General features: G+C 43.7%; 1 protein-coding gene across 34 annotated transcripts in view; it reads left to right on the top strand.

The window, feature by feature from the left end:
* The window catches only part of LRRFIP1 (LRR binding FLII interacting protein 1), a 201290-nt gene that overhangs the window by 127383 nt on the left and 49045 nt on the right, over window positions 1-24862 (top strand). For 10 of the 34 annotated variants that reach the window (XM_020972215.2, XM_020972216.2, XM_020972188.2 and 7 more), the window contains exons 5-9: window positions 1980-2024; window positions 2673-2723; window positions 10105-10143; window positions 18254-18340; window positions 22368-22430. The exons of 11 other annotated variants lie outside the window; for them this stretch is intronic. In XM_020972215.2, the coding sequence (XP_020827874.1) occupies window positions 1980-2024; window positions 2673-2723; window positions 10105-10143; window positions 18254-18340; window positions 22368-22430 (285 nt within the window). The remainder of the gene's footprint in view (window positions 1-1979; window positions 2025-2672; window positions 2724-10104; window positions 10144-18253; window positions 18341-22367; window positions 22431-24862) is intronic. 13 more of the 34 variants (XM_020972202.2, XM_020972203.2, XM_020972204.2 and 10 more) reach the window with 8 other exon arrangements.

A 24862-nucleotide genomic window follows, 5' to 3' on the forward strand; every position in this document is an offset into this window, starting at 1 on the left:
ATGACTTCACGACCCGATGAGCTTAAGATTTGATATTCATTTAAAGGAGTGTGAATAAGTAAACTCCAGTTTGCCAAAACTCTTCCCAACAAAAAGAGCCCAATGGTTTTCTTTAGTAGCATAGGAAGATCATGGCCTCCTTTAAGGCAATGGGGTGAAATTCAAATAGAAACCTTAGAAAGCCACAAATTAACATGATCTATGTTGTATTGTATTTTTACTTATTTTTGTTGAACATTTCCAATTACATTTTAATCTGGTGTAATTGGAATTTAGGCTGTGAGTTTGACACCTCTGCTTTAAGGGTTGCCAAATTCCGAACTGAATCAGATCTATAGCAGAACAAGTCAGTGTAGTTTTTGTGGGGATTCTTCGAAATTGGGTAATTGGAGAGGGGCAGTGGGAAGTAGTGGATAGAGAGCCCTCCTTGAAGCCATGGGTCAAGTCCTGCTGTTGTAGATACTGTGTCCATTCATACCTCATCGCCCCCTCCCCTTTCCTCTTCCCTCCCCCCCAACTCTCTGAGCTTGTAAATTGAAGAAGGAGTTCCTTGTGCCAATGTAATCACAAGCCCAGCCTCATCATTGTTGGAGGTATACCATAGAGAGGTTAACCAGCATATTCAGTTAACCAGAGCTTTCCCATTCCCTGGGGATCCTTCAGGGTGAACAGAGCCCACTAAAAGATGAACTCACAGTAATTAATCTCTAGGCCTGCCAAGCTACCTAGGGAAAAGAGGCCGCCCTCCATCAAGCTAGGTGGTATACAACAGTTTTTTGAAAGGGAGACTCAATTTTTCTCATAAAATCATGAGAGCCCTTTGTGTGACAGCAGGGCAGTTCCTGGTATACCAAAAAAAAAAAAAGGAAAAAAACTACTTTATGCACTTGTCAACAACCCTCCAGGGAACCGTGGGCATCTATTGTTCACAAGTAAAGGGTAGTGAGGGCTGCTAGGAATGAATGGTCTTGAGCAAGTTCATTTCAATACCCAAGCGCACTTGCCTGCTGTCTGCTGGGTAATTCACAATAGAGTACAGAGCCCCATCTCCACCACCGAGCTTCTGCCCCCACCCCTTTTATCCTTGGTCAATACAAGGAATAATACCTGCCTCTGGCTGCTTTTACTGCCCCCACAATCCCTTTCTGAGGTTTTATGTTATAGCTCAAATAAATAAAGGCTTGTGATACAAACTCTTAGATGCCGAGAGAGAAAGAGAGAGAGAGAGAGAGAGAGAGAGAGAGAGAGAGAGAGAGAGAGAGAGGAATGAAAGAAGGAAGGAAGGGGAAGAGAGAGAGAGGGAGAGGGAGAGGGGGAGAGAGAGAGAGAGAGAGAGAGAGAGAGAGAGAGAGGGGGGGGGGGGAGAGAGAGAGAGAGAGAGAGAGAGGAATGAAAGAAGGAAGGAAGGGAAAGAGAGAGAGAGGAATGAAAGAAGGAAGGAAGGGAGAGAAAGAAAGGGGGAGAGGGGAGGAATGAAAGAAGGAAGGAAGGGAAAGAGAGAAGGGGAGAGAGAGAGAGTGAGAGAGGAATGAAAGAAGGAAGGAAGGGAGAGAAAGAAAGAGGGAGAGAGAGAGGAATGAAAGAAGGAAGGAAGGGAAAGAGAGAGGGAGAGAGAGGAATGAAAGAAGGAAGGAAGGGAGAGAAGGAAAGAGGGAGAGAGAGAGAGAGAGAGAGAGAGAGAGGAATGAAAGAAGGAAGGAAGGGAAGGGGGGGGAGAGAGAGAGAGACAAAGAACCCAAAAAATCAGTGATTTGATGTTCATGGCAGAAATGTTATGTTTGCACAAAAAAAATACACAAAAGAAAATGAAATACAGAAGACAAATTATAGCTTTTCTTAGGGAAGTTAGTCCCAGCTATTAGATTATTTTGTCTCATTAAGACTATTCCTTAGAATATCAAGGTTTCTTTTTTCCCCAAAGCATTTTTGACATTTCTGCTTTCAACCTTTTACTGTTCTTTCTTCCTTTGCTTTGTTAGGAAGAGAGCGAGCGATACTCTCATAGATTCCGAAGAAATCCATCGGTTAGTACGGTCTTTGTTCCTTCCTTAGGCCTTCGCCCAGAAGTGATGTCTTATTTGTGCTTGTGGTTGCTAGCATAAACATTTACTTCCATGGTCCTCTTGGAAGGAGGTGACTGATCCTGTGGTTAAGTATGGGCCATGACTTAGGCGGATACTGAGAAGGTTGCTGGGGATGTTTTGCCTTCACTTTTTGGTGTTTTTAGAAACGTTTGGAAGTATGGTTATTAACAAGGAATGGGTGGCAGCCTGTGTGTGTTTCCCCCATTTTTTCCCCTTGACTAATGGGAGAAAGGGTGTTTTTTATGATATACTGAATATGTGCATTTATAAATTACCACATGCTGTTAAATACTTTCATTTTAAGAAAGTGAGCATAGTAGATCCGGGCAGAATCAGATGTCAACAGGTATGTACCAAGGCAGTGAGTGGGTCTGATGGATTATTTGGGATTCATCTGCCTTGCTTCTCAAGAGTGATGGTATCATGAGTTTTACCCACTTTATTATTAGCTTGAATCTGATTCTGTTGTGGTGTAAATCTAGCTGTTGGGTCTGTTCTGTTTGTCACTGAGATTGTTGGCATTGATGTCATCCCTTCTGTTATTTCTATCATTTCATGTGTTTCTTTTCATCCTTTCTTTTCCAATAGGCTTCTGATGAAGATGAGCGTATGTCAGTGGGTAGTCGCGGAAGCCTGAGGGTTAGTAACCAAATTATTCAGTGTGCACGCTTACTTACACCATGTGGAAGCTTTCTGTTTTCTCATCAGAAGACTAAGAATCTTTGCCTCTAGGTTTCCCAATCCAACCCCAGGATTATACTCACAATGAATCACATTATGAAGTCCTGCCCTTGTGCCTCCTGAAATTGAAAAGGTTTTTGCATGAACAAAAATAATGCAGCTAGGATAAGAAGAGAAATCACTGAGTGGGAAAACAAAGTTTCCATCAAATATCACTTTTAGTCTTAGATAGATATATATTCCTTGCCTAATGCAAGTGCAGTCAGTGTCTATATAATAGGTTGAATATACATACATACATATATATATACATATGTAATATACACATGTATATATTTAGGTATATAGCTTGACTTTTATCAGTGATTTTTGATGCAATGATTTTTTTTTCTTCACTCAGTGGTTTCATTTATTTTATTTGTGTAAAAGTTTCTAATTTTAGGGGGAAACTGTGTGCCCACTCATCTACACATAAACATGTACATTTCCATTTCCAACTATATAGAGAATTGACACAAATATGTAAGGCCAAGAACCATTCCCCAGTACATAAATGATCAGTTTCCACAAGAATTTTAATCATCAATAGGTGTATGAATAAAATGCTCCAAATGACCAGTAATAATGGAAATGAAAACTGAAAAACTCTGAGGTTAAAGTGGTCAGCCCTCAAGGTTAAGCACTGGGAGCTCCTTTTTTTGTAGCTTCTGCACGGCTTTTGTAGCTGTTAGTTGCTCTCTTTTCCTTCTGTTTCTGTTGTTGCCCTGGAGAGGTTACCAATAACATCAAATACTTAAGTGTCCTTTACTTGGAAACAGCAGTTTAGGTTTGCCGACTTAAGAAAACAAGGCCAACCTAGAATGATGGTTTGGAGCGTGAACAATGCCAGATGCTTTCCTCGTTTGTCCAGAGAGTCTGCAGAAGTCCCACCAGCTGAGATAACTTACTAGCCTTGTGGCTTGACCAAGTCCTGAGTACTTACATATTTGGACAAAGGCTCTGTTCTGGGAACCTTAGCAGAGTGGAAGCTTCCAGAGGACAGGAGTTGTTTTGTTTCTGCATGTTCACTTTTGCAGAGTATCTGCTTTAATCAGTTCTTGCTGTAGAATTGTAAATAGCAAAATAATGCTGTCAAGTGACATTTTGGCAGGTAGCACCTGTAAGATTCAAAGGATCATGAGATTTGAAGCCTGGAGGCCTTGGGAGATCCTGCAGTCCAATCCCCAGATAAGGAGAGTGATTTCTCCAAAGCCCCCTCGGTTGTAAGGGGCAGAGGGGGGAGTTAACCCCAGACCTCTGCCTCCAAATCTAGTGTGCTTTTTCTATTGTATCCTGCTGGGTCCATTTTCTGAATTAAAATGGGCTAACAGTTGGATTTGCTGTGTGATGGATAGGAACCAAGCAGTAATTGGTTTTGGCTAAAAAGCCTATCGTAGTTAATGAAATATAAATGTAATTTCTTAATTAATATGGGTGGTTAGTCATTTAGCCTATTTAAAGCTTGAATTGATTATTTTTTCTTCCTGTGATAATGTTTTCATAAAGCTTCATAAATTCTGGTGATCAGATCTAATGTACTTTGGGAACTGAAGTAGAGAAATGGACATATTTGTATTTCTTCTTAAGTCAGCAAATTGACCTGTGGATGCCCACTGGCATGTTTCTTTTTCTGAGGCCAGGTCACTCCTCATCTGTAATAATAAGGATTAGCACTTAGTAAACCCATGCATTGTATCAGTGAACTAGATTAAATCGATCTTTTTTCACTAGTTATATCACATTTTTACACTTAAAACCCCTGTACTTACCCTCAGGATACATCAAAATCTGTCAAAGTTCTTTGTAGCACTAAAAAGTCCAATTGAGAACATCTTTCTTGGTTGTTGCGAGCACCCTCCAGGTATGGACGAATGGTGACCATCTTCATTGGCCAGGGCAAGGTGTCAGGCTTGGTTCACTTCTTGTAACACATTATCCTGAAACGGGAATAGGTTGTTTTAGCTAAATCTCTTTGAACACAGTAAGTAGGGTTGGGAACTGAAAAACTGACCTGTTTTTAGTAGTGCATTTTGGAAGAATTAGAATAAATGCTAAATATATTTATACTTAGAGATTTTAAGAAAGTTATTAGGGATTCTTGATGGGAATCAGTGAATATTATACCTAAATGAACCTGATCCTAAATTCACATTTTAAGCAATAAAGAGTGAAAATCTTGCCCTTTCCTTTATGAGGGAGCCAGGTGGCACATAGCAGATAGAGTTCTAGACACTCAGGAAGAACTGAGCTTGAATCATGCCTCACATACTTCCAGTACTTAGCAGAAAGGCACATAGGAGGTGCAATAAATGTTTGTTGGCTGACTATGTGACCCTGGTAAAGTCACTTAACCTCTCTGTGCCTCAGTTTCCTCATCTGTGAAATGAGCAAGTTGGATGTATTGTTTCTAAGGGCCTTTCTGTATCTATGAATCTGTGATCCTCTTACAATGCTGTATAATTGGTTGATGGGGATTGGATTTCCTTCCCAGAACAGATTAAGGAAACGCTCATTATCTGGCAATTCAGCAGAGTGACCTGGGATCACTTAGCCACAGCTCATCAGTCTCTCCCTCATTCCTCCTCCAGAAAAGTGTCTAAGTTATAAGCTAACCCCCCTGGATGCCCAGACAGATGCCCCATTACCCTCTTAGTGAGTTGAACTCTGTGTCACTAAGAAAATAAATAGAGATGTTAGGACTAAATTGTTTAAGATTTGGAATGGAATTAAAACAAATTTTATTTCTGTTGGAAGTGAATTTAGTTGAGCAAAGTCTAACTTGATTTTTTTAAGCACTATTACTGCTGCCACACTGAAAGCTTCGGAGATCTGGCCCCTTTTTCCTTTATCCTTGACATGAGGAGATTGGACTCAGTGATCCATCTTGGTCCCTTCTTCCATCTTGAGATTTTAGCTTCTCTGGGGCTTTCCCTGTCCTGATGATATTTTCATATATTACAGAAAGAGATAGATGTCTCAGGACTACCCCCCAGCCTTTCAGGGAAACCACCCTCATATAAGGTTTAGCGATCAGCTTTCCTCTGGACAACTGATGAAGTTTTTCACCTTTCTGCCTTTGTTCAAAACGAAATTCATTCAGTCTCTGGTGAAAGATAGCCCAGCTGGAGGGCACGAGGAATCTCTTCAAACTGCAATGCAATCACTGAGGTCACTGCTGTTATGTCCTATCAGTTATTCAAGAAACCTGCCTTAGAATGGCACCCTCTGACACCCATTCCTCAGCACTGCCTTGCAGGGGAACTGGCTTTGTGACGGGGCACATTGAACCAGGCCCTGCCCAGTATTGAGCCCCAGTCCTAGAGTAAGGTTTATGGTAGAACTCCTGGGGTCTGTTGTCCATGTGACTGGAAAAAATGTCTTTTTTAAAAATTACTTAGTAATTGATTTTTATTAATATTTTAAAATTAATAATTTAAATAGAATTGTTGTAGTGGTCAAATAGTATACAGATTAGATGTATAGATTTTTTTGAGCTTAGATGCTTAGTGTTTAATTTCCTCTACCAATAAAGATTTTTACCGTCCCTGAAACTTCTATTTTCAGTCACCTGTTTCTTTTCTTTTTTTTTTTCATTTATTTAGTAGTTTATTTGAAAAAAATTCCTTAGGAGGACCTTTCATGGGGCTGTGCTTCAGAAGAGAGTTGATTCCTTTACCTAGATATCGGGAAGCGTATATTAAACAGGACCTAGAATCTCAGACTCTCAGGCTTCTGAGGGCCCTCTGAGGGCCTTACCCGAACAAGAATCCTCTCTACAACATGCCTGACAGTGGCCATCGGGCTGTTGCTTGAAGTCCTTTAGTGACAGGGAGCCCACTACTTCCAGTGGTAGGCCAGTCCACTTTTGGACAGCTCCAGTTACTGAGTTTTTTCTTGACCTTGAGCCTAAATCTGTATTCCTTCACCTCTCTTGTGCCTCCGCTGTTTCTGGTCTGCCCTCTGAGGCCAAGAAGAATAGGGCTGACCCCTCTTCCATAGGACAACCCTTCAGAAGCTTGGAGACAGCTCTCACCCTCCTCTTCCCATGAGTCATCTCTTCTCCAGGCTAAACATCCTAGTTCCTTCAGCTGGCCCTCAAATTGCATGATGTCAAGGCCCTCCACCACTTCGGTTGTCCTCCTGCAGACGCTCTCCAGTTTTTTGTTGCCCTTAAGATGGCGGCATGCAGCACTGGACTACAGTCAGCAGCTGTTTTCTGAGCAGCGTAGAGTATAGTGGGACTTTTGTCTCCCTAGTCCTGACCTTGGGAGAGTGAGGCAGGAGTCATTTATAAACTTGCAATTTTATCCCTGTAGGGAACTTCCAGTGTAGAATTTCTCTTCATCGTTGAAGACTAGCGACTGCTTTTAAATTTGTAATTTTGGCAGCTTGACAGGTAAATTACTGCTAAAGTCAACAAGTTACAGGTCAAATTAAAATGCATTCTATTCCTTATGCCTTTTACTGCTAATTCCAGCACTTAGCACAGCGTCTGTCCCACACAAGGCAGTAAATGCTTGGTGCCCAACATGTCATTGGCCTTCTAGGCCGCCACGTCTCCTATCCACTCTCAGAGTTGCCATCCACTAAAAGCCAATCTTTTCTAGGGGAGCTGCTTTGTGGAGCAGTGTCTCACATTTGTGATGTTGAATTTCTGGTTCTCTGGATGACTTTACATTTAGTCCTATTGAATTTTGCCTTCTTGGATTTGGCCCAGCTTTGTGCCCTGTACGTCTTATTGAAGCCAGACTCCTTCTCACATCCATTGTGTCAGCCACTCCTTTGTACTGTCTGCCAATTTGCCAAGCCTACCATCCATCCTTTTGTCCAAGTGATGGAGGAAAATGGGAAACAGCACGGCTCCCAGCCCATAGCCTTCATCTTTCTAGGTGCCACCTTCCTGGTTGACATTGAGCCTTTAACGGCTCTTCTCTGGGTCAGCCTTTTGTGTAACAGCAGTGTCCTGGAGTGTCCATCTCTTCCACAAAAATAGCATGAGGGAGTGGATCAAATGCTTAGGTCACATCCTGAAAAACTGAATCTACACATGAACTTCATTTGCCAATCTAGTCACTATCAAAAGGCAGGTGAGTTTAGTCTGAATGACTAGATTTTCATGAAATCACTCTGGTTCATTTTTAGTGATCGCTGTACCTTTTAGGGAACGTTCCATAATTACCTCTTTCGTTGGAACACTGACATTTCCCAGGAATCCAAGTCAAGCTCACTCACTTCTAGCTTGTCAGCTCCATTTGCTATCCTTTTTTGAAAGTCAGGACAAGATTTGCCCTCCAGTTCTTTGGCCCCTCTCCCGCCCTCCGGGATCTTTCGGCCATCACCAACAGTGGCTCAGGAAACACACTGGCCCTTTCCTTCATGTATCCTAGGACATAGTGGCTCATCAGGGCTGGGGAGCTGACCTTGTCAGAAGCAGCCAGGTGACCTCTTCCTATCTCCCTACTTATCTTGGGCATGACTTCCTGTTAGCCATTTTTGTTCTGTCCTTTCTGTTCCAAAGATCATTCTCCTTGGCAGAGAAAACAATCAAAACTGGAGTTCAACCGCCATTTTTTGGCCCTTTTTCTTGGCCCCATCCACCCTGAGCAGCAGCTCTATCCTACCCTTTGTGGATATGCACCCTAGTAATTGCTGCTGCCGGCGCTGCAACCCCTGCCCCCTCAGCAGCTGCAGATCCTCAAAACCCAGAAAAGAAAAGCTCTCCCCACCAAAATTCTTGACCCTCTGTCTGTCAAAAGGTTCAGCATCAAAGCTGATGGTACGATTTTATCAGTGGGAATGATGCTAAAAAAAGATATGTTACCATCTGCCCTGCTTAGGACCATGGGACCTTTCCTTCTGCCCTGCTACTACACCCTGGGTACCATGCGACCTCATTGCCTCAGAGCTGATGTCCTCCTCTATGTGTCATCTCACCCACTGGAATGGGAGCTTCCTGAGAGCAGGGACTGTCTTACCTTTCTATTTGTATCCAGCACTTAGCACTGTGCTTTTGTAGATAGTAAGTGCTTAATAAATGCTTTGTTGTTCATCTGTCATCCATCCGTTCATTCACACGAGCATTCTTTGATTCTTCTCTTTGCCCCCATGTCACCATGTGGGTCATGTGTTTTCTCACCACTGTCTTTGCCGGGTTTGGTCTCCAGTGATTTCTGGCCAAGACCTCATTATCTTTTATGTTGCTATCTCACTTTTCCCCTTCTCTGGTGGTCAGTCACCAGGCTGGAGCATGCACTTGTCAGGGACAGTGAAGCAGTGAAGCGGCGCTTCTAATCTAGCGACTGGCTAGATCCCATGAGATCCACCCCCATTCAGTGTCTTAAGATTCTGAGAAACAGGACAGGAGCATGCTGTGTATTCCCCAACTGGGCCAAGACTGAGGGCCAGCCGATGCCTGGTAAATATTAATGAAGCTCAAGAAATTAGGGATGTCCAAATCCTGTTACTTAATGTTGAGTCGTAGATCTAAAACTACATATAACCTGGGAAACCATAGTTTAACCTCTTCATTTTACAAGTGAGGAAACTGAGGCCCAGAGATTTAAGTGACTTGCCCAAGGTCACATCTAGGACCCCAGATCTCAAGCGGGAAAGGACCCCAGAAGTCATCTAGTCCAACCCCCTTATTTTCACATGAGGAAACTGAGGCCTGAGGCAGGGTCTAAGGTCATACATAGGATCAGAGATTTAGAATTAGGAGGGGCCTTAAAGGATCATCTAGTCTGACACCTTCATTTTTGCTCCTTTCTACATGTAACTAGGGAAAAATAAAATACTAAATAAAAGCTTAAAAAATTAGTAACGATCCTAGGAGTTTAATACTTCATAGATTTATAGCCAGAAGGGACCTCAGAGTCTATCTGGTCCAAACCACTCATTTTACAGAGGAGGAAACTGAGGCCCAGAGGGAGGCAGAATGATTGCCTCTCGTTACATAGGTAGCAAGTTTCAGAGGCAAGTCCTGGCTTCCAAAGCTAGGGTGCTTTCCAGTGTCCCACCGTGCATCTTAATTAAGTCCTTTCCTGTTAGGGAAAGTGAAAACACTCATAGGCCGCTTCCACTGCCGGGCAGTTGGGGGACCTGACACATGGAAATGTGATGCTCTCTTCTTTTCCAGGTTGCCACATTAAGCTTTTCTGTTTCTTTCTCCTTGGGTAAATATGCCTACAAGGGCAGAAGGTGGGAGGGAGGAGTGTTTTATTGTTTGCTCTTATTTGTCCACTGTGCCTGGGGCCTGCCTCCCCTTCTGACCTGTCCTTATCTCCCCTGATGCTCCTGGCAGTCCCAGGCCACGCTGGACTATGCTGGTGCCTACCCTGCGGTGAGAGTCACGATGAGCATCACTGGGTGTGACTTGTAACCCACTTATGAGGCATGCCACTAACACATCCTCCACTTGACCTCTCTCAGGGATGATCGTTTAGAATCAAAAACTTCAGAGTTATTTAGGGAAACAAATGGATCTCCTGGGCCTGCAGTACTGGCCGGGTCCCCAGAGGCCAGCTAGTGTGACCCCCTTCAGTATTTACAGATAAAGGAATCGAGGCCCAGGAGTAGGAAAGACTGTCCTAAGTGGCAGGAGTGGGATCTGAGCCCAAGCCCTCTGGTTCCGGAGCTGGGGTTCTTGCCTCTCTGAGCGTTCTAAGCCTCAGGATGTATTTTCCCATTACATTTCATAGGAGAGTTTGACTTAACATGTGTCTCAAAGATTGACAGCAAAATCATACGCACGGAGGCCCAAGAGTACGTTGAGCAGGCAGTTGCTCCAGATAGGACTGGGATTTCATTTTGAGGGGCTGCTTTTTACCCTCTGTCAAAACTGGAATTGACGGGACTCCCAGATCACCTTCATAGGTTCTAACTGATGCCCTTCACCTTCTGCCATGATTCCCCATTGAGATTTTCTGCATTTTGGCTCAGTCACTAACATTATTAATCAAATAAAAAGTTAATGATTAGCATGGGTGTGGCTGCTAGAAGTGGAATAACACTTTAAAAACAGTGCATGGTGGGCCGTGTTCATTGGGCTCTTGGAGACATTAATCCCGGGATCATTCTGTTTGACAGCCCTGCAATCCTCTGTAAAACCATGCTTTGGGAATGCCTTTCTCTGCTCCTTGTTCCACTATGATGCTTATGGATTTGGAACAGATTTTGGTTGATTTTGCACATGTCCATATGAAATCCCAGTATAATGAAGTGGCATTTTTTAAAATGAGGTCTTTATAACCAAGATATTTTCATGCTCAGGCAGATATACATGACTCCGGAGGAATGGTGCTTTGTTGATCTGGTCACAGTAACTTCTGTAAATTGAATAATCTCATGCACATTACTTCCCTTAATGAACAAATGAATGAATGAATGAATGAATGGAGTGGGAAAAAAAAACATGTATTAAGCTCTTACTGTGATACTAAGCACTCAGGATATAACTAGCAAAAAGCAAAACAGTCCCTGTTCTGTAGGTACTCACACTATAATTGAGGGGAGACAACATATAAAAGAAAGTCCAGCCATGTGGGGTACTTGGGAAGGTCTGGAAATCCTAAGGGTTCAGCAGAGGGCCAGCTGGCCAGGACCTCCTTTGTGTGGCGGTGACTTTCTGTAAACTTTAACTTAATGGTCTTCTCTGTGTACTGGGTGCAGTCAGAGAGAAGAGTAGAATTATAGGACTTAAAATCACAAGGAAAATCCCTGCTCCTATAATCCTGGCCTCCTCATTATATAAATCTGGACACTGAAGTCTCAGGAGGTCAAATGATTTGCCCCAGGTGTTTGAACCAAGATTCCAATTGAGATGAAACTTTGTCCATCAAAGGATTCAAAGAACAAAAACATCAAAGAAACTTTGTCTCTCCATCAAGTAACAATTACCTTTCCAATGCCATCATCCTTTCTCACCACAAACATCCCAACAACCCAAGTAAACCCCAGCCATCCCATTAAAAAATAAACAAAAACAGCAGTGCTCAGGACCAAGGCTGGGAACCTTCTTTCCCTGGAATTAAAAGGGCTTCTTCTCATTTGTTAAATTCACTGCAGAAAATCATCAACTGCATTTAATCTCTACATGCCCTGGATGGAGACCTCTGCAATGTGCTTTCCAATCACAATCATTGAAAAGCACCATTAGCCAGGAAGAGTGGACCAGCCTAGTGGAGTTTTGTAGGCAGGGAGGGAAGAGATGAGGAAAGTTGGGCTGTCTTTTCTTTTTCTTTCTTTTTTTTTTTTTGGCTAGGCAATGGGGCTAAGTGACTTGCCCAGGGTTAGTAAGTGTTATATGTCTGAAGTCGGATTTGAACTCGGGTCCTCCTGACTTCCAGGCCAGTGCTCTATGTACTGTGCCACCTAGCTGCCACTGTTGTGCTGTCTTTTGTCCGGCCGGCCCTCTTAACTCTGTCACTGCAGGCCACATTAAGAAAGCAGGAGCTCCAAAGCCCAAGGCTAGAGAAGAAAAGGCCGAGCCAGAGGCTTCATTTTATGGAGAGCTTGTTTTGTCTGTCTGGGCCAGAATTGGAGCAGGAGGTGGTAAGGACTTAAACTTGGATTTCTTTTGGCTTCTGCATGTAATGTTCACTTTTCTCTGAAACTATTTTGTTTATTGAAGAGATAACAAGGGAGGATAGTTAAGGTCTGGAATGTGCAAATACTAGTGACATATTCCAGCTTCAGATTATCCTCTCAGACAGAGATGAAAGTCAAGAATTGTTCTGAAAATGTCTGCCTGTTGCCAGTGGTTTTATCTTTAAATCTTTGATTTTGGAATCTATTTTAAGAGCTTTTTTGGCATTCTGTTAAGATTACTCTGAAAGTTCTTCATCAGGGTTCCTGTTTTGTTACATCGAAAAGAGAAAGTGATGGGGCCTGTGATTTTGTTGGTACAGGGGAACGCCCTGGAGAAGCAGCTCCTACTGGTGCAGGCCAGAGGCCTTCTGGGTACTCATGATCTAAGAGAGCTGCCTAGGCACTAAGAAAGGAGGAGTCAGGGCCAGGCTCCTGCAGCTGCAATTTCAGCGGAAGGACTTGAACCCAGATCTTCATGGTTCCAAGACAGAACCTCTGTTTCCACCATGTAGTCTCTCTACCTTAGAAAGTGGCTTCAAAATCATTTGGTTTTTATGTAAGAATAAAGCAGGGGGGCAGTTAGGTGGCATAGTGGATAGAACACTGGCTCTGAAGTCTGGAGGACCTAAGTTCAAATCTGACCTCAGACCAAACACTTGACATTTACTAGTAGAGATACCAGAGTGGTTTGCTGTTTCCTTCTCTAGCTCATTTTACAGATGAGGAAACTGAGATAAACAAGTTAAGTGACCTGCCCAGGGTCACATTGCTAGTACCTGAGGCTGGATTTGAACTCAGGGCTTCCTGACTCCAGGCCTGGTGCTCTATCCACTGTCCCACATAACTGCCCTAGGAACTGCCTAATTTAATACAAAGAGGTCCGTCACCCATGGGCTGCTACTGAGTTATATGTCCTTGGGTCATGACAGCCTATGAAACAGAAATCCAAAATGTCCCTTGGTCCTTTGCAGGTCCTTCTACGTTGGCAGTGTTGGAGGCAGAGAGAGCATTGCTAAACAACAGTTGCTAATCGTCTCAGTGTGAGGTCCTTGTCCAGTGACCAACCCCAGAGATCATTCTATAGGAGGAAGCAACTCAGAGCAATTTTAACATTCTTGTTATAAACTAACCCAGAAGATGGAAGGAAGTTCTGTGTAAATAGAAGGGATGGAAGGTCACAGGTTCTCCTGAGAGGAGTAGGAAGGAGCTGGTGTTCTAGGTTTTATTGTGCTTAGGAAGGCAGCAAGAACTTATGATCTCATGGAACATTGCTTACCTCCTATTACATTCATGATAGAGAGTTGGAGAAAGACAACTATGAAAACAATCTGCAGCTGATTACCAACAGCAGTTACAGAGGGTGAAGAGAAGGAAAAACTCCACGAGAACATAATCTGAGTCCCTCCACATGAATTCCACATTTTCTTTGATACTTGGTGACTCTAGTGCCAAGGGCAGAAATAGGCACAGATGGGAGGAACATGAATCACAAATGTGGAAGGAGAAAGGAAAGGAAGGGCAAAGGCTGGTAAACTACCATTCACCAAATCCTCAGGCCTCTATGTCATGAATACTTTATGTGAGAAAAGAATAGAAAGATGCTGAATGTGGCAAGCTCCAAATAACAAGACAAAGCAGATGGGAAATGACTCAGTACTGATACTGGAGGCATTCTCCAGGGAAGGAACAGCAATGGGAAAAGCAGCTGGACTAGACCGGGCAGAGTCAGACTGGCTTGTTAGGCAAAGATTAAGGTGAAGATAAAGCTGGAAGACTAAAAATGTGAAGAGGCTCTGGCCTGCAATTAACACAATTCCAGTCTGACCTACTGAAACAGGTTATTGATGCTGAGAAATGAAATGTGGACAGAGGAAAGGACATTGACACTAATTTAAATATTTTCATGTAGAAGTTTAGGCAATGCTCATCAGTTGCCATGATGAGGAGCCCAAAGAGCCGATAAACCATCTTGGTCAGCAAACACTTGACTTATGATGGCAACAAGGGGAAACCACTCGTCTAAGATATAAACTCATTTGGAAAGCCTGACTGAGAAGGATAACAGAAAGATTAGGAGCAGTATGTTCTCAGAGCAGAGAAAAATGATGGAGGGTGGGAACCAACATAAGGAAAGTTTGGCTAGACACCCGATTAAACAGTCGTTCAGAGGGCCTTTAGCCATGAGACTGAAAGAGGAAAATCAGAGGAGTAAAAGATAGAAATGACCTGCAAAGGTTGTTTTATAACTACCTCTTTTCACCATCAAGGACCCAGGAGCCCTCACACATAGGCTCTGGCATCACAGGCCCAGATATATTTATAGAGGAAGGAGAAATGTCAGTGAATGGAACTGTGAAGGGAAAACAAGCTGTCCTAGACCAAAATGCAGTAGTAATAACAATAACAACAACAACAACAACAACAAGAATAATAATAGCTAGCATTTATATAGTGCCTCCTGTGTACCATGCATTGTGCTAAATTAGCACTTTTAAATTATTACCTCATTTAATCCTCACAACAACCCTTGGAGGTAGGTTCTGTTATTATGCCTATTTTACAGTTGAGGAAACTGAGGCAAAGAGAGGTTAAGTCAGTTGCCCAAGGCTATACGGCTAGTAAGTGTCTGAGACTGGATTTGAACTCAGGTATTCCTGACTCCAGCCCCAGCATTCTATTCACAGCCCCTGCACCAAAAATAAGATTGTGCTAGAAGAGACATAGTTGTGACGGCATTAAGGCACCCATTGTTAGGATACCTGAAGAAGGGGCAGGTCCCAAAAGTGGAGAAAAATCCTGGCTCCCATCATTATGTCCCAACAAGGTGACTGGGAGCCTTGGCTACCACTGATCTATCTGCCTACTTTTCCCATCCATATAAAATGTTTGTGACGCTATCTTCACGCGTCTCAGAGGCATCCTTGCTGAGGGTTAGAATGGAACAGGCAGGTTCCACCAGCAGGATTTTATGGCGCATCGACCGTCATCACAAAATTGACTAAAGGCTGTGGGGTACTCCTTGTTAGAAGACTGCCCCCCCCAAAAAAACCCATTTGACTCAGTAGATCAAAGAATGACAAAAAGGTCCTCCTCTGACAAGATGCCTCCCTCAAAGATGTCAAAAATATACAATTTCCTGAAAGTAAACAGCAGTAGGAAGCCCCACACTCACTGGTGCTCTAATCATTCATATTAGTCAAGGTGCATAACGGGGAGCCATGCGTGTGCTCACCGTAGGCATTGGCCATTATAGTGGCGGAGATGCAGGACAGAGTCCAAGCTCCAGGAGACATTCCCAATGAATGGGATGTCACTCTAGGTGCCCTTCTTTGCAAGTGACATTGAACTGATCGGACCAAGACCCAGAGCACTGCAGAACCCCCTGGATGGGGTCGAGCCAGGCCTTCCCAAGACTCATTCCATAGCAGGCCACACTTTGACCATCACACAATTGTCTGAAAGGTGTAGAGAATCCCAGAGTCTTCAGGGCTTATCGAATCCAGAACCAGTGGAGAAAAAGAACATCTGTTGGACCAACACTGGAAGTGGCCAGTGAGCGGGTCCCACGGTTGAACAAGAGGAAGCAAGGAGTCCAGATTCCTTTGGAAAACTGCAAAGTTATTATTGACCTCAAACGTCTTCCTGACACAAAGCTATTTTTAATATCGGTATTCCACTGACGACAGCGTAGGACTGCGAGTCCTGTTCTATCACAGGTTCTGAACATTGGCGTGTGAGTATCACCCAGACAACTTTGGAGAAGCCTGTGCAAATGGGCTGCAATGCTTTACAAACCAGGACCTGTGAGAGAGAATCAGCATAAGTGATGTCATCCAAGAAGCTGATGAGCAGAAAAGCTTTCGACTTAGAACTGGAAGGGACTTTGAGGCTGTCAGGTCCAATCCCTTTATTTTGCTGATGAGGAAACTGAAGCACAGGGAGTTTAAGTGCTTTGCCCAAGGTCACACAACTAGCAAGTATCTGAGGCTGGATTTGAACTCAGATCTTTGTGATTCCCAAGTCCAGTGCCACTTAGCTGCCCAAGAAAATGAGTAGGTTACATAAGTAAGAGGTAACCAAGGAGTTGCCCAGATGCTCCACTGGTATCCTTACAATGTCAAAAAAAATTTGAGAAAAGCTCCCTGCACATTGGATGGATTCCCTTTAGCGATCTTATGGGAAGCCAGGTATAAGAGTTTCCCAGGATGGGCCAGTATGGATGGGTGAAGTTCTTTATCTTTGGAGGGAATACCTGCGCTGATGAAATTACAGACCCATGAGGGGTATGAAAGTGGATTCATGTCCCTAATTGTCACCATGAGCCAACAATAGTAGGTTTTTCTTTATGACATATGTCCTCTATTCATGCAGAAAACAGCCCCTCAGGGACTCCGGGGGTCCTTTAGAGTTTTTAAGGGTGGAAAAAAGAAAATGAGCCCCCAGTACCAAGCTGGCAAAGAGCCCCAATACCAAGTTGGCAAGGAGCCCCAGTAGCCAGCTGGCGGGGAGCCCCTCCAAACATAACGAGGAGAGTCCTTGGACAGCAGGCAGAGCATTTGTCCTGGAATCAACAGCCAGAGCTTTTCCAGCATGGGAAGACCTGCTAGAGCTGGCATTCCCACTGGCGTGGCCTTGGAGAGTCCAGGGTCACCCATGTGGCCCAAGAAGGGACTTGTAGTGGAGGCCAAGTAGTAGTAGTAGTGGTAGAGGTGGTGGTAGTGGTAGTGGTGGTAGTGGTGGTAGAAGTAGTGGCAGCAGCAACAGTAGTAGTAGTAGTAGTAGTAGTAGTAGTAGTAGTAGTAGTAGTAGTAGTAGTAGTAGAAGTAGTAGTAGTAGTAGTAGTAGTAGTAGTAGTAGTAGTAGTAGTAGTAGTAGTAGTAGTAGTAGTAGAAGTACTGGCATTTGTGTAGTGCTCTAAAGTTTGCAAACTAGTTGGTATCTATTAACTCATTTGATCCACTTCATGAAAAGGTCACATTAACTTCATGAAAGCAGGAGGAGTGTGTCAAACACAGAGGTTGTAAAGTGAAGGTTCTTTGCTTTGGGATGATTTCTACCTTGAGTGGGTAAAGTGGGGGACAAAGTTTTGACCCTTGGAGTAAAGTCAATTGGTTCAGATTACAGGGGTGCAGAACCTGTGGGCCTCTAGGTCCTCAAGTGCAGCTCTTGTGTGCTACCCCTGGAAGATTTCATTCCCAAATGATGGTGGAAACAACCAAGATATCAGGTGTTTTTAGAAGAAAAAACATAGAAGATAAAAGAAACTACACTGAACCCAATTAAATTAGAACAAAATCTGTGTCTTTCCTAAAACTGTGGGCCCAGGAGCAAGACTGAGCAAGGGAACATTCCTGGAATTGATCCTGACCCCACCAAGTGTTTTACTGAGCTCGGGACAGGAGTCCTTCTCTTCCTGGTGCCATCTAAACCCTCTACATTCATCCTCCAGTGCGGTGTGTGGGGGTGTGGGGTGGGTGTGCACATGCCGGGGCAAGTCAGTTACCCCTATTTACCTCAGTTTCCTCATCTGTAAAATGAGCCAGAGAAGGAAATGGCAAACCATTCTGGTACCTCTGCCAAGAAAACCCCAAACGTGGTCACAAAGAGTCAGACACAACTGAACAACAGTTGCGTATGTATGTATGAATGTATATGCATGCCTTTGTGTTCACTTATGTATATGTATGTGCACGTATGCATTTGTGTGTCCATGCATTTGTGTGTTTTCACATAAAACTGCTCTTACCAGCAGCCACACTTCCCTCTGCTAGGTTGTGGCTCTGGCCTCTGCTTGCTCTAACCATGAAGGCCAACCTCGTCCTTCCCTTGTGATTTAGAAGTGCTGTCTGATCTCTGTTTGGCAGCTCTGCCTCTTTTCTCTTTCCCAGCAGACGAACGGTTACAATGGAGACTTGTACGGATCCTCGTCCCTGAACAGAAAATCTAGCAGGGTCAGTAGATCTGATTGTCAGTAGTGGCCTGTGAAGGCATGTGCGGAAGTTTTCTTAGATATTGGTAAAGTTAGGCTCTTTGGGGCAGTGTCTGCCATATGGCATATCTTCCAGTCCCCTGTATTTGTCCCCCTGCCCATCAGGGATGGGATGTAGCCAGTCCCGATGAAATACAGTGTAAAGCTGCTGTCTGCATCATTCACAAGAAGTCCATCTGACATGGGTTTTAGAAACACTTTTGAAACTGAAGGATGGGTAGAGCTTTGGTTTCCTTTACCATTTGCCTTCTTACCAATGAACCAGCAAACATTTATTAAGCAGCCACTGTATGCCAGGCACTATGCTAGGACCTTGGGGATACCTACTTATCACATTTTAACATTTTTCCACATCTCCAATTTCATTCATTCATTCATTCATTCATTCATTCATTCACGCACTAATTCTATAAACATTTGCACCACATCTGTTGGATGCAGAATGCTGTACTGGAGCTGGTGCAACCTATTAAGGTTGAACTAAAACAAGTCCTGACTGCCTTCGGGAACCTTACAGCCAAGTGATGTATCTAGTACGTAGGCCTGCTGTTTCTGTAATTCACTTTGTTCAAAAACGAACATACAGTCTGGTAGGCTGTTTTATAGCTAGCTTAGAGCTCTGCTTTCTATTTTTAATTCACTTTATTCAATAGTATCCCATTTCTTTATGAAGCTTATGGCCCCCTCTCCCATGGCTAGCTCAGAGCTGTGTCTATTTCTAATTCATTTTACTCAACAAATATTCGGTTTATTTATGAAACTTCCAGTCTAGTAATCTCTCATCTGGCTACCTTTGAGCTCTAATGCCTATTTTGTATTCATCTCATTTATTCATAGACTGTGTATCTCTCTGATACCTGAACCTCCTTGCAACATTAGTCTCTGGAAGTAATGAGTTTATCAATTATGTAAAAAAGCACTTCTGTTTATTTGAGCCCAGACTTAAATGTCTGGAGGTCCTGGGTTTGAATGCTGCCCCCAGCACTTACTAGTTGAGTTACCTGGGGCAAGTTCCTTCATTTTAGGATTAAAATGGAGTCTTTCCTGCCTCCTCTTGGTGAGCGGTAAAGTGCTGCCCAGGTGTGACTTGGTTGTGCTGAGTGGGAATCTCCCCGGCCTTCGGGGTGCCAGCCCTTTAGCTCTGGAGCAAGCTTTGATCTGGATGTCCAGCTGGCACCAGGGCTCAGGCACCTTCCACCCACAGTGACCTCAGGAGACACGTTGTGTCAGAGTCCCCAGGTTCATTCTTACACATGAGGAAACTGAGGCTCTGCTAAGTACAGTGACTTATCCAAGGTCACATAGGTCATAAGCAGAAGAACCAGGATGAATCCAGGCCAGATCCCCAAGCCCGCTTTGCATCATGCTGGGCTGCTTCCTCACCTGGAGCAGAGGCCCCTTTTTGATTCAGAGCTGGGAAGGGGCCGTGTAGTCCACCCTTCACTAGTTGGAGAAGAGAAGTAAAGAAGGGGTTGCCCGGGGTCAAACTGAGATCCTGGGAAGGCCCTTAGAATACACCTGATCTAACCTCCTTATCTTTCAGATAGGGAAACTGAGGCCAAGAAGTTAAGTGCCTTGCCTGAAATCACACAGATAGTAAGTGACAAGAGACAAATTCAACCGCGGGTCCTCTGACTCCATGCCATGCAGAGAACGCTGTCGATTTTTAGCACATCACGTGATGAAGTCTCCCATAGTGTTACATGGCCTCTGGAGTAGGATTCATTGGATTTGAAATTATGCATGTGGCTGGGTGATTTGAGAGCCACCAATTAATTAATCAAGGAACAAGCACGTGTCAGGCAGAGCCCCTCACCTGGACAGACAGCCTGTGCACAAATAGGCAAACACCAAAGAGAAGGGGGGAAGGGGGGGAAACTGCATTTATTAAGTGCCTACTGTGTACCAGGCTCTGTGCTAAGCACTTTGCAAAGCTTATCTTGAATACTGGGGAGACTTTGGAGCAGGCAGGCAGCGGCAGCAGCTGGAGGAGCCAGGAAAGGCTTCAGGAAGGTTTGTGTTTGTATATTCCATCCTCCTCCTTCCTTAGATGGCTACAAAACCACCCAATGCCCTGCCCGGCATAGCCCGGGCCAAGGCCTGATTGAATAGGCCCGTGTTTGAGCCAAAGACTCAGGAGCAGGAAATTAACAGGAGGGTGGGTACAAGCGTCAGAGCCAAATCATGAGTCAGAGGCAGTTAGCTGGGGACCTCTGACTGGAGAAGGCAGGGAAGTGGGTCAGAGGCCAAGCCGTGCCAGAGTCTAACAGGGCAGGGGGGCCTGGGAGCAGGACTTCTCTTGGCCCCCTGCACTGATAGAGGGGCAGTTTGGGAGGGGGGAATAGGAAACCTAAAATGTTCCTGGGAGTTTGCAAACACTCACCAGATCTCATCTCTCCTGATAAGCAGATGCAGAGATGTTCTTTCTATAAGCAGCTAAGCATATAGCAGTGGATACGGGCATAGAAAGAGCCGAGTTCAAATTCTACCTCAGATACTTGCTGGCTGTCTGACCCTGGGCAAGTCATATAACCTGTCTCAGCCTCAGTTTCCTTATCTGTAAAAATGAGAATAACAATGGCATCTACTTCTCAGGGTGGTTGTGAGGACCAAATGAGGTAATATTTGTGAAGCACTTTGATAAAGTGCTATATAAATGTTAGCTATTATTTTTATGTGGCCATATTTCTACTCCATTAATAATAACTAACATTTGTATTATTGGGCAGCAAGGTGGCGTGGTGGTTAGAGCACCGGGCCTAGCATCTGGAAGACTCATCTTCCTGAGTTCAAGTCACTTCATCCTGTTTGCCTCAGTTTCCTCATCTGTAAAATTAGCTTGAGAAGGAAATGGCAAATCCCTCCAGTATCTTTGCCAAGAAAACCCCAAATGGGGTCACAGAGAGTCAAACACAACTGAAATGACTCAACAAGAACAAATTTGTATTGTGCTTTAAGATTTGCAAAGCAACTTACAAATATTGTTGCTTCTAATCCTCACAACAGTCCTGGGAGTAGGTGCTATTATAAGTAGACTGAAGGAGGCAGCGGTTGGGTGACTTGCCCAAGGTCACATGGCCAGAAAGTGTCTAAGGCTGAAATTGAACTCCAGAATGTCTGACATCCAGGACTGTATCCACTTTGTCACCTAGCTGCCTCATTAGAACACAGATTTTTTTTCTCCCTTCATTTAATTGGATCTAGTCTATTTAAAATAGATGGTCTTTTTAGTTCACCCTGTCAGGATGTCACACAGGATTTAATTTGAGAACTCACAGCTGTATATAATTGTACATAGAAACTCAGAGGGCTGACCCATAGAGAAGAGGCCACTACTGTGGAGAAGACACCGTAGTCCATTGTTCTAGGAGAAGGGCCCCCACTCCCTCAAACAAACCTACTACATCCCCATAGGCATTGAGGAGAGAGAGCGAGCCTCTCCTAGAAGGGAACCATAGCAAAGTACCATGAGTTATGTGAGGTAATCGTGCACTTACTATCTGTATGACCATGGGCAAAGTCATTTTCTACCCCTTGGTCTAATTCTTCAACTGTAAAATGAGATGTAAAATTGTAAAATGGGTCTACTCCAAGGCGTGTTCCAGCTCTAAGTCCTAGAATACTAGGATATTTAGGCAAATAGTGATTGGGGCAGTCATGTTGCATCACCAAAATATAAGCAGTAAGTTAAGGTGAAGTCTCTGGTTCAGATGTTACATTTGTATCATTTTACTCTTGGATACATTGTATCAAACTGATTCATTGTATCATACACTGATTTGTATCATTTCACTCTTCCAATTTTATGTTCCTATTATCTGGTGGGATTTGAAAAGAGCATATACTCCTTTTATCAAATTTTTGGCTGATTCCATACTTACATGGAAAAAAAAAGATATATAGCTTTCAGAATGACCAGGACAATGCCTTGGGCTACTTACTACAGGTGTTCAAATGTCTCATAAGTTTCTTTTCCTTTGATGCTTCAGAGTTCCAGATCCAGCAAGGAAAGCAAACTGCCCACCAGGTTGTCATCCAGGGAGGAGAAGTTGGTTGGTTTCCATTTAATTTTTCAAATCCTCTCTCAAAGGTTGCAGGTTTTATAGCATGAGGCTTATATGATTTCAGTCCCCTGATGTCTTCCTTCTTAATTTTCATTTGGATTCATTTGCCAGCCGTAGCAGTCATTGGCAGTACTGGTGTGTTTCAAATGAACTCCTTTTGTACATATGTGATGAGAGTCCACTCATTTTTGTGAGTGCATGTGACTCACATGGGGGCACTCACATTTTTTTTTGGTAATAAACCACATGATCAGAAATCCCTATGCATTTGGGCTACATGTATTTATTTTGCAGTCAATTACATTCTGATTCCAGTTCAGCTTCCAATTACAATTGATCAAAAAAACGACATTACACATGGCAGTAGTCAATTGCATAACAGTGTTGGTGGGCAGGTGATCAGTTCCTATAGACCTGTTTGTTCATTAGAGATAGATAGTAGACCTGATGGGGCAACTCATCTATGACGAAGCACCGAACGCTAACGTAGGTTGGTGCGTTTTCTGCAACTTACAAGCTTAGAGGGGTGCCGGGAGCATGGAGAGTTGCCATCCACCATACCCAGCATGCTGCCTCTCCTCCCTTAATCCGGGCTAATTAGGTAAAGCTTTGTTGCTAGAAAACTTAGATGTCTGTACCTCAGGATCAGATGGGATGCCCATAGGCTCTGTTTTGGGAGATATGTTCAGAGGAGCATAAGGAGCTCTTAGCTTCTTTCTAAGTGGCCTGGAGGGATCGCAGCAGGATTAATACATGGCTCCCCTCCTTAAATCTGGCATGTGATTATGGATTAGACTTGCTAAGCAGGGCAGTGGTTTAAGCCGTGCCTGGAAAGGGGCAGGTCGTGGTGGATGCTGCTGGCCCGCAGGGACTCAGGATGTGGGCTCAGTTCTGATATTTAGTGTCTTGTCTCCTCAGTTGTTTAGAAGTAGTTGTGGGTAACTCATTGTAGAGGAGAGAGCCCTAGGTTGGAGTCAGGCCAGTCATTTATCCTCTCAGTAGCCAGGGAGGGGCATGAGCTCTAAAATCTATGATCCTTTAATTTGTCCCCCTTTTTGGGGGGTGGGGGGAGCAGGTTTCATTTCAGCAGTGTGAGAAACTCCCAGGGTGCAAATTCACTCCCCCAATGTAGGTCAGCAGCTCCTCTTGGGTTCATAGATCCAGAGCTGAAAGGAACTTCAGGATCCACTTAACCCTCCCCTTCTCCTCACCCCCCCCCACCCCTTAGTCTTTGAACGTTGTCTGGTCACTAACAAGTTAACAACTTGCACGTGGTCATACACCTAATTTGTGTCCGAGCCAGGTTGTGTCAAGGTTCACTTGCTGTTTATAGACATAATTTAGAAACATCCAATGCATATAAACAATTGATAAGAATATCTCACATTTCAATCAATGAACATTTATTAAGCCTCTAACTGGCCCTTTTAGGTTTCCAAAGCACTTTTCAAATATTGTCTCATCTGATCTCACAACAGCCCTTCCAGAGTTTATTCAGAAATGAGGAATGACAGGTTAAGTGACTTGCCCAGGGTCACACAGCTAGTAAGTGGCTGAGGCTGGCTTTGCGCTCAGGTCATTCTGATTCCAAATCCAAGACTCTTATCTACTGAACCGCCTCATTACGCATCTTAGCTATTTACAGAGATTCTGTTGGGTCGTTCATTTTAGTTCTCTTCACGTCTAGTTACTCATTGTATGTACTCATAAGCTCAATTTCCTTAACACTCACTTGTAATTCAGAGCTTTCAAAAAAATTGGACCAACCCTGAGTGTGAATGAGTGAGATTGTACTACATATAAAGTCAATACCAAGGGCAAGGAGTTGATCAATTATCCCATGCCCTGGAAGGCTTCATCACATGGGCATTCCCAAAACATTATGGCAGCATACCTCACGCCGAGATCACCCTCTCTGAGGAGATTGAATGTGTTCCTTGTGTGGCCATTTTCCTCATATGTTTGCACCAGGGGAATTGTTCTTTCCGGGGAGTTATCTCAAGCTTAGCAGTCCTTGAGATCCTGGCTGAAGAACACATTTTCATGAGTTGTTGACTGTCAAATAATCGCCTTCTTCACTGAGCCCTCCCCCACCCCATTTGACTTCTCAGAATAGAATGAGAGAGATTTATAGGACTGTAGAAATGCCATAACCAAAACTGGATCTTTACGAGGTGATGGGATGATCTTCTTCAAAGGGCTTTCTTAAAGAGGTTATCTAATTGTATTAGAGTGGGTCTCATGTAGTAAGTTATAAATAATTAAAACTTGAGTTTAGGGCCTAGAAATCGGAAGTGTGGATTTAGCAAAGACCCCCTTGATTTATTTCAAACATATTCTAATTAGTGGCTCCAATGTAAGGCTTTCTCTAGGACTGCAGTATAGACTATTTGTTGCAGAATTTAACTTAATATGTAATC

This window comes from Phascolarctos cinereus, unplaced genomic scaffold, assembly GCF_003287225.1.
Source record: "Phascolarctos cinereus isolate Bilbo 61053 unplaced genomic scaffold, phaCin_HiC Scaffold_5;HRSCAF=322, whole genome shotgun sequence".
Lineage (NCBI taxonomy): Eukaryota > Metazoa > Chordata > Mammalia > Diprotodontia > Phascolarctidae > Phascolarctos > Phascolarctos cinereus.